The following is a 10,013-nucleotide window of genomic DNA, read 5'->3' as shown; positions in this document are numbered from 1 at the left end:
GAGCGATTTCCACGATTGACGATCCCTGGGATGCGTTTACGTGTCCGTCGTCAACATTCACAGTTTTGGCCAATTCTGACCCGTTTCGTGGACTATTACTCATCGTTTTGGGGTCCTGAAACGATTTTCATGGTTGTTGAACCCTAAGGTGCGCTTACGTGTCGGTCAGCAACAATCACAGTTTTGGCCGATTCTGGCCGTTTCGTGGACTATTACTCACCGTTTTGGGGTCCCAGAGCGATTTCCACGGTTGACGATCACCGGGGTGCGTTTAGGTGTCGGTCATCAACACTCGCGATTTTTGCATATACCATGATTAAATTGCATATGATACACAAGTCTTTCGATACATAAGATACACGAGCCTTTGGATGTACCACGATTAAATTCCATATGCTACAAGTACAAACAGATTGTAAAGCATTTCAATTAACTGTTTCATATACCAGGATGCAGTTTAAGATTGTCAATACGCCACTAGTGAAATGCATAAGTAACTTGGAGAAGTTTTTGCGGATGGAATAAAGAGCGAAACAGAAAACAAGGGCATTAGGGACTTGGCTAACTTACGGCCGGCCGTATTATAGTCTTACGGTACGGCCTTGCCGTTTTAGGTAAGAATACCATTATTGTATTCTCTTTTTTTGGCAAGATGCTATTTAAGGCTGTATGTTGGCGCTTGCAGCAAGAAATTTTCCCGCCCTCGCGGCTTGCGAGCCCAGGCCCAGATACGAGCACGAATTATAGGAACAAAAGGCAAATCTGTCTCAGAAAAATGCTTTTAGGTACTGCATGTATATGTTCATAAAAAAGACAATGCATTTAGCAAAAGCAAATTTGCATCCGCAGTTTTTTTTTTAAAAAGCACAACATGTACATCTAGTCCCTAGGAAAAACATAGGTTTGCACATTCTTCTCTATACATGGCACATATCTTGTTTCTCTGTTCGACTGTACATAGTCTGCATCTTGGCATCCTGCATGTTAAAAAAAAACATTTGTCATAAGTTTGTTGCCTACATGTCAAGATATAGAAGCACATGTTGCATGCAAGGGACCATCTTAATGAGCTACTTCCAGATTTACAACAAAAAGGCTAATTTGCCATTTTAAAATAACATTATTGCCTAATAAGTGGCATTTAAATTGCCTAACAAATGACCCTTACAAACAAGATCATCCCTAATGGTTGAAAATCTAGTATATAACCATGTCAAATGTGACGCAATTGAGCCTATCAGGAAAAAGTACATGTTGCCATGCAACTGATTTAATAAAGCAATAAAAAGACATCATAACAAACTTTCCACCATGTAGAAATTGCAGCCAGTGAGTATTTCAGTTATATAATTTCAGTTTGAATTGAGCAATCACACTAAATTAAGAGTATAGACTGCAGTGTCAAAAAATAGCAATACTAATCTTAATGAGTAATAGTGAGGAACTGGCCTGGTTAGAATGCCTTGTTGCTGCCAACAAATCAACACCTCCCCTACTGCCCCCTCCCATGCATAAACATGTAGGTCCAGCTGAGGACTCACCTAAAATCTGCAGTCTTAGGGGCTGTAAAAGGCAGAAGCACCATTCCAAGGTGTGCGATAGGGGGGCTGCAAAGGACGGAATTTGGTCAAGGTGAAGCCTGCAAGTGAAATAAAAGCAAGTTATGCCAAAATCAGAGTACAAATTGGACAACCGAGTGTTTCCATGTATGCTTAGAAATCAGAAGCTCAAATGAAGCAAATATGGTAATGTTATAGTGGAATGTATTTTTTTCAGGCAATTAGGCAATATTATCTTCGTAATGTAAGCAGTTTATAAATTCTGAATATGCAAGTATAGTTCATGAATGAGCTAGCTAGCTATTGCATCTTGCAATGAGGTAGTTAGATGGAGATGGAATAGGGCTTACGGGTGTATGAAGTGCTCGAAGAGAGAAGTGCAAAGGATAGAGATGCTCAGGGAGGGAGGCTGTGATGGGAAGCTAAGCGCCGCACAACATCATGCCGAGCTGTTGTAGCCTGTGGAACGTGCAGCTATCGGAGCTGGTGCTCGATATACCAAAGACGAGACCCCACGGTGCGGCCCCTAGCGATAGCAACATCCCCATCCATGACTAGCGCCCAGCTCACCACGCACACCTGCGCCACAAAACCGAAGAGCCAAGCATGAAGGATGAGGCGGAGTGTTGGGTCCATTGAAACACAAATCAAAGTTACGAATGCTACTTTTTCATATTATAGGCAATAATAGTGCTAAGTGTTAGACAATAGTAGGTTCTAGATTAGGAAAAATAGTATTCTTGATTAAGCAATAATAATGAATATAAAAAATGCTAAAGCTAACTATAAGATGCTTGATAATATATTTCTAAGTTACTAGGTAATGTAACTTAAAATGCTAAATCTAACTATTTCCTGATGCAACACTATACAGATTCGTTGCTTAATGGTGGAACTGTATTTTGGAGCTTATAATTGCTTAATGAAGGATTGAAATACTCTACTTGATGTCAGGTGGTTATTAGAATATTGTCTAAAAAATTGCTAGGTCCATATTAGGCAAAACTGTATTATTCACCTGATTATGTGAAGTACTATCCATGATGGAGAAATTGGTTTTTCTTATGCAGAATAGTATTTTTTTTCCATAACATAGAACTATGTTATGGAATAAGGAATATACCAATATCATTGCCTAATGCATAAATGTCTCTTAACCTGACATAAAAGTAATTTTGCCTAATGAAAAATTATACTAATGCCTAATGTGTATCAATATCATTTCATAATGCTAACTAGTTCTTAGTTCTAGTTTTATTGTGAAAACATGAAACAATATGGAATAGCATGCCATAATTTAATCTGGGATAATGCAGCATGCTCCATATTTGCATAACCATGCAGTTTTTTTGGCTAATGCAGTACATGAGGCACACCCAGATTTGTAACGAAAGGCTAAACTGCCTATTTAGGAGCACAATGTTGCCTAACAAAAATGACACTAAATTGCCTAACAAACACATGAAGCAATAAACACAGTTTATTTGCATAAAAGACGCCTTGGCTGTGCTACCTAGCTAGAAAACTAATACAAACAGTTCGCAATCACCGGCTCAGACACAACACATGCAAAAAGCACAAAAAGCTATATAAATGCTTCCACAGTATTACAATTGAAGTAACACCATTACTTCCGTAAAATCTCTGATTCCCAGCTAAAGTAACAAGCTAATCTGAAAGCAATAGTCCAGCGTCGGAAGAACTGTAAGCCTCCAGAGGACCAAAACCACACCTCTGGATTATTTTTGTACAAAAAATGCATCTGCCTACCGAAACAATGACGGAGCAAAAGAATTAACAGGTCCAATCCACTCCCAATTATGCGCAAAAATAGTTGAGTTGTCGCGGGGGAGACAAAGGAAGAACGACGGCGCAATGCTCACCTTAGTGGGGAAGATGGATGCAGAGCACCAGAGGAGGTGGCGTCCTCAGAACTGCGACCGTTGATGCCTGATCCACGGAGGGCGCGCGAGCTGGAGTCATAACCAACGATGCACTACAAAAATAATTATATATTATAAATTAGGCAAAACAAGTGAATAAGCTAGGCAAAATAGTGTTAAGAATTAAGCAACAAACCATGGATATGCCAAAATAAATGAAACGGGCAGCTATCGGCATGGGGTTCAGAGCTGTGGGATACAGATAGGAATAAATGCATCATTGGCAATGGGATGTGCAAACAAAAATTGCAATATAGTTTGAAATTTTCTGATATCAACATCAAAGTAGGCATATGCAGTTTTGCAAAAATAAATAAATAAATATAATCTCCTAGTGTTTTCCATGAGGTCATCAACATTGGTTTCACGCTGCACACATTTAAAAACTGGGAACAAAGGAATTAACCTTAGGAATTGGAAGCATAAATAAATATTAGCTTTGGAAAACAAATACCTTAACAGGGGAATCCCACAAGCAAAAACAAGCAGCGAGGGTGATTGGAAAAGAAGACAAGCAAATTCACTTTACAAAGAAACTGTCAATATGAGAAAAATATGATGATGTGAATCTGGTTTACCAATGAAGTTGTCCCAAAAAGTGCCAAAAGGTTTGGTACGCTATCTGAAATGATAGCCTTAATTCACTAGGAAACCGGCCAAATTTGATACCTTTAGTCAGGCAAGTTTAATGTCACTAGTTAAGAAATTTAATATCACTAATTAAGTAATTTAATATCTTTAGTCAGTCAAGTTATTAGTAATTTGGTAGCAATTATGTGTGTCCAACACCAAAAAGAAAAAGCCAATAACCTCTGTTAGACTATAGCAGAATCGGTTGTACTCATTTCAGGATGATTTGAATCATTTGCACGATAGCTAGGTTTAGTATTAATAGCGTAGAAAAACACTCAGTCCCAATACTTGTAACAATCTAACATCATATGCATTCAAGATGTGAAGCTGCACTTTGAGGAGAATCTCAACCATACTTGTGTACTCCAATGGACCAAGCGAGATGGGAGAAGTAGATATCATTTGCATGCTTCCATCACTAGCCACCCAGAGTTGATACAGCAAAGCATCAGCAACTGAGAACACAGCGAAGCTAAGTAGATACTGGAGAAATCACTTGCCTGTGTGCCAGCTTCACCAACAAATCTCTAGACACCTTCGCCAACAAAATCACTGCTGCAATAAGAACCGAGTCAGAGGACACATTGAGAAATCACTGCTGCAAAAAAATGAGTCAGAGGAGAGGAAACGTTGGTGTTGCACACCAGATGGGGGAGAGCAGTGGACGGGGGTGGGGACGCCTACAGCAGCAGCAGCATCGCACGGAGAAGGCGAGGTTTGCTGCCGCCTCTCGCTGGGCGCGGACTGCGGCGTCAGATTGCGTTCTGGGCCAGAGGGAGGCGATGTACGTCTGCGCATAGGGCTGTGGCTGGAGGGTGCGCTGCTGCGGCGTGGCTCCCGGACCACACGATGGTGGAGCTCGTCGTGCCTAGGGTTGTTGCGCGGCGACCAGCGCAACTAGATCTGCCGCAGTCCTCAACTAGATCTGCGTGTCAGAAGAAGGGGAAGGTGGGCGGAGAAGGGGCTGGTGACGGCAAGGTGGAGCAGCCTAGTTTAGTTGAGGACTGTGGCGCGGCTCCCGGACCGCACGGTGGTGGAGCTCGTCGTGGCTAGGATTGTTGCGCGACGACCGACGCAACTAGATCTGCGTGTCAAGAGAGGGGGGGAGGTAGGCAAAGAAGGGGCTGGTGATGGCAACGTGGAGCAGCCTAGTTTAGTTGAGGACTGTGGCGCCACAAGAGGAAATGGAGATATGGAGGATGGAATGATGGCGCACGGTGGGGGCTAATCACATTTCAATTCAATTCAGCTTCAAGTACAAGGTAACGTTTTGTTTATGGTATTTGCAAAGCTTTAATCATGGACACTCACAGATCCCCCCGTTCTTAAATATGTCTTTTAAGAGATTTATAGAAAACTACATACGGAGCAAAATGAATGAATCCATCCACGTTCAAAAGTATGTCTATATTCATCCGTATGTAGTCTTTTAGTGAAACCTCTTAAAAGACTTCTATTTGGGATTTCTTTTCTTAACATACTATATTCTTCTGGCATATATTTCTTTTAGCGAATACCTCCATGTGACTGTACAATAAAACACAGAATGGATGTTTCTCAAAAAAAAACTGAAAGTAATTGCAAGTTGTACCCTACTAGCACAGAATGAGAAAACACTACCCAAGATACATATCATTTAAAATCCATTAATAACACACCCAAACATAAAGGAGGGTCCAAGAAATACATCGCAACATTTGATTCTAAACTGTTTGCCACGCCCCTAAGAAATACTCATCACAACAGCCTCGAGCTGGCTGATAAGTCTACTCATCAGTACTCATCAAGATCACAGAAACGAACCGGGGTCTCCAACACAGCGGTGACCAGCTGGACCAGCGACAGGACACGCTCCTCAAGCCAGGCAATGTTACCATTACCTTTGAGTACATGATCAGCAGTATCCTTTAGCATTATGCTCAGCTTTTTGACTTGGGCTAAGACCAGATCGTCCTCGGCAAGCAATACGCCCAAGGCTAACATAAAGCGCTTCCTCAGATCTAAGAGCATAATTGCTGAGTTCTTCATGAGTAGGAGGGCTTCCAGGGCGCCCTGTTCCAGCTTGGCTTCCTGAACCTTGAGCTGGGGTAACGCATCATGCTCGAGCATTTTGATTTCCAGCGACAGGCGTGCCACGACCGAGAGGTTTTCCAGCTCCGGGCATGCCCAGAACACAAACCCCTTGATCAGCGGGCAGAGGAGTTCATACGACTCGCAAGCTATGCGCACCGACTCCAGAGAGACAAGCTTCACATGCATTATGTCTTCGGGGTGGCCCAGCTCATCGGAGCGGGCCTGCAGGTCTTGGATTTGGGCATGGGAGTGGATTTCGTAGAGCATCATTTCCTTTTGGCGGCGAAGAAGGCTGCAGCAGAAGGGTTGCTGCTACCTGGTACAGACAGCAGAAACAGAGGAGAATTTAATGCCAGGAAGAGACCATACAGCACCAATCCAAGCTTCTACTTAATTAGTTAGGACAGCATGTATATATTTGCATTGTGCGACAGAATAGTTATTAATATGAAGTGAAAGCAGCAATTCAACCATGTACTATACTGATAGGCAACTAAACAAAATGAATGAATACACTCAATCACCCAAAACAGAAAAATAATTAACAGAGGGAATATATATAATTTGGTTCAAAGTACCATAGAGATGCCATCATTCATTGTATTATTGTGAGCAAGAAAATTGCATCTCCAGAATTAATGCCTCACCATCAAAGGAAACAAAAACTAAACAGCTGGGAAATAAAAAATTGCATCCCATGTGCAAGGGCATAGTGAGGACAGAAAACCAAACCAGCATTTACAGAACTCCTCAAGAAGAAGACTAGAGATTGGTTGGTTGGCAAAAGATACATCATCATTGGCAAATATTAGTATCACATAAAATAAATAAACTTCCAAACAACAGAGCTGGAAAGCAGCGCATATGACTACAGGTTAAGTGCTGCCTGTGCATAAATATTTTAGGATCCCAAAAAATATTGTTACCTATCCAAACAGAGCTAGAACATGAATATGCAACAAATCTACTACGCTCAAACACAGTTGATAAAACAAAAAAATTAACATTCTGGCATAAACTGAAATCGAACAACATAGCATGAATTCCATCCAAATTAATATTCGTTTTCTAGCTTGATTTTGTTGTTTTTCGTCCTAATTTGAAACTTCCCCACCAAAAATAGCCCCAATTTTTTTTTGTGATTTGTTGGCATGATGAAGTTTTGTTGATTTTGATCCATGGATTTGCTTGGTTTCGAGTGGATCTAGCATTTCCCCAAGTTTCCCCATCTTTCATCCACAAAATCCCTCGGATTTCGCCCCCGAAATCATCAATTTCCGCCCAAAATCGCGACAGGCACAGTTGAAGAATTCATACACCATTTGAGAAACCAAAATCTGACCACAGCCAACCAAGCAAACCCTAACTAAAACGTCAGATTGATTCCTTATTACGGATAATCGAACCCTAGCTAGGTGGTGTTACCAAACAAACAAACCCTAACTAATTAAATCCTACTATCCTAGTCGAGGTAGGGTTCCTCATACGAATGAATACTCAAAGCCAGGCAGGAAAGGATACAAGACGGCGCTGGATCCGAGACCTATGAACCCTAAGCGCCTACCAACCACAATCGGAACGAGCAACTCCGGAGGGAGACCACGCTGGCTGGATCCGAGACCTACGAACCAGCGCCGCGCCTACCAACCAATCGGAACTCCAAGCTGATCGGGATGTACAAGTGCGGGCGGGCGGGCGTAAGATCTGGAGAGGACGAGGCGTCGGGTGATGCTGATTGGGTCGATAGACAGGTTGCGGGTAACGGCGGCGAGGCGATGGAGTGCGGGGGAGAGACGGAGGCGGGCGAGGGCAAGAGGGGTTCGGGGGTAAAAAGCACAGAGCCGTGCCTGGCCCGTTTAACCCAGGCCGTGCCGTGCCGGGCCGGGCCGGCCCATTTGGCCAGGCTTGGTCCAGGCACAAGAAATCAGAGATGGCGCTCGTGCTCACACTAGCTCGGCAGCAACCCACTAACGCTTCGCTCAGTCACTTCGAAGGTCTAGCGCTTCCCTCAATCATCTGGATCACTAGCTATTTAAAAGCCAGTAATTACCAGTTTAATATTTTTTAACAGATTTAGAAAATCATTATATTTCAAAAATGTTCATGAAAGAAGGAAATTCATAACATTTTGAAAATTTTGTAAATCCAAAAAAATGTCGGCAGTTTCAGAATATATTCTAAACCCGAAAAAAAATCACGAATTGGGAAAAAATATTCATGAATTTGAAAATGTTAACGCATTTGAAAGAAAGTCACAAATTTTAAAATAAAAATTTAAAAATCGTTCATGTATTAGAAAAAACGATCACAAATTTTTAAAAAAATATGAATTTTAAAATTAAATGCAGATAAAAAATGAAGACATATACATAAATTTAAGAAATTGATACAAAAAAGTAAATGAAAAAACAAAAAAGACTAACCGATAAAAACCAATAGATATTTTAGAACATTTAAATAATGTAATTGTATTAGAATAAGTAAAATAATAATAGTTTCGGACACATACGAGATGAAACAAGATTCTTTAGAACATTTTTAAATAAATAAAATATGAGGGAAAAAAGGAGCTACCGCTCCTGATGACACTAGCTCAGGCTAGGCCCAGTAAGGCTTCGCTCACCCGGTTGAAAGGTCTACTGTTTCCCTCGCTCAGTGGCGAGTAGAAAGCCTACAACAAGCGGTCTAATAAATCGTTGTTTTTTGTTTCTTTTATTTAGATAATTATTTTACTTAAAATATATTCTCGAAATAAAAAATTCCGAAAGTTTATAATATTTTCGATTTCCAAAGACATGTTGGCAATTTACAAAAATGTGCATGATTTGTTTTGAAAAAACAAAATAGCTAAAAATATTCATGAATATGAAAAATGTTCATGCATTTGAAAGAACTTGATGATTGTTTTAAAACATAATGAATTTCAAAATTTGTTAATGTATTTGGTATAATATTCACGAATTTAAACAATGTTCTTGCATTTAGTAAATGAACATGTATTTAAAATAGAGAGGGAATTAAGATATGTTCACTTTTAAAAAATTGAAATGAAAAAAGTAAAAGGAAAACCCAAAAATTCTGAATGGATATTTTAGAATATTTTTATTACATGATGAAATATTTTTCCCCATGTTTCATAGCGTTGAACACACATGTAACCTTTGGAAAACACTTTGCCCTCTGTTCTCAGGGTTCAAGCCAACAAGAATTGTACTCCCGGGATTGCTTCTTACTAGTTCTACCTCGTAACCAAAGACCTTGATGTACTCGTCTTTCATCCTCGTTAGTAGTTTCTCTAACACTAAATTTTTGGCAGCCTTACACTTTGATGTTGATAGATTAACAAAGGAATCTTTCAGAACAATAGATTTAACGCTACTTGTTGGGGAACGTTGCAGAAAACAAAAAATTTCCTACTCGTTTCACCAAGATCATCTAGGAGTTCATCTAGCAACGAGTCATTGGATGCATCTACATACCTTTGTAGATCGCGCACGGAAGCGTTCAAAAGAACGGTGATGATGTAGTCGTACTCGACGTGATCCAAATCACCGATGACCAAGCGCCGAACGGACGGCACCTCCGCGTTCAACACACGTATGGGACGGGAGACGTCTCCTCCTTCTTGATCCAGCAAGGGGGAGGAGAGGTTGATGAAGATCCAGCAGCACGACGGCGTGGTGGTGGATGCAGGGCGTCACAGTAGCAGGGCTTCGCCTATGCTACAAGAGGGAGAGACGTAACGGGGGGGAGGGAGGCGCCAGGGGCTGGGGTATGAAGTCCCTCCTCTCCCCCACTATATAAA

The 10,013-nt window shown here is 41.1% G+C and overlaps 1 protein-coding gene and 1 long non-coding RNA gene across 4 annotated transcripts; both read right to left on the bottom strand.

Moving 5' to 3' along the window:
* Positions 1-731: 731 nt before the first annotated feature.
* On the bottom strand, positions 732-4,081 carry LOC125511348. Of its 2 annotated transcripts, XR_007284949.1 has the most exons (5): positions 3,639-4,081; positions 3,443-3,555; positions 1,910-2,138; positions 1,542-1,639; positions 733-977 (listed from the first exon to the last, which is right to left on the bottom strand). It is a non-coding gene; the product is annotated as an uncharacterized LOC125511348 (long non-coding RNA). The 2 variants fall into 2 exon arrangements; XR_007284948.1 differs by having other exon boundaries at positions 732-977; positions 3,443-4,081.
* A 1,660-nt stretch (positions 4,082-5,741) lies between these two features.
* Positions 5,742-8,020, bottom strand: LOC125511346. 2 transcript variants are annotated; one of them, XM_048676693.1, is made up of 2 exons: positions 7,773-8,020; positions 5,742-6,524 (listed from the first exon to the last, which is right to left on the bottom strand). In XM_048676693.1, the coding sequence occupies exon 2, from the start codon at positions 6,476-6,478 to the stop codon at positions 5,909-5,911; it is 570 nt and encodes a 189-aa protein (XP_048532650.1). In that variant the 5' UTR covers positions 6,479-6,524; positions 7,773-8,020; the 3' UTR covers positions 5,742-5,908. The 2 variants fall into 2 exon arrangements, with proteins under 2 accessions (XP_048532650.1, XP_048532651.1); XM_048676694.1 differs by having other exon boundaries at positions 7,888-8,020.
* Between the last annotated feature and the right edge of the window lie 1,993 nt (positions 8,021-10,013).

This window comes from Triticum urartu, chromosome 5, assembly GCF_003073215.2.
Source record: "Triticum urartu cultivar G1812 chromosome 5, Tu2.1, whole genome shotgun sequence".
NCBI lineage: Eukaryota > Viridiplantae > Streptophyta > Magnoliopsida > Poales > Poaceae > Triticum > Triticum urartu.
Note: the sequence above shows the minus strand (reverse complement) of the source record. Positions and strands in the feature narration are given on the sequence as shown.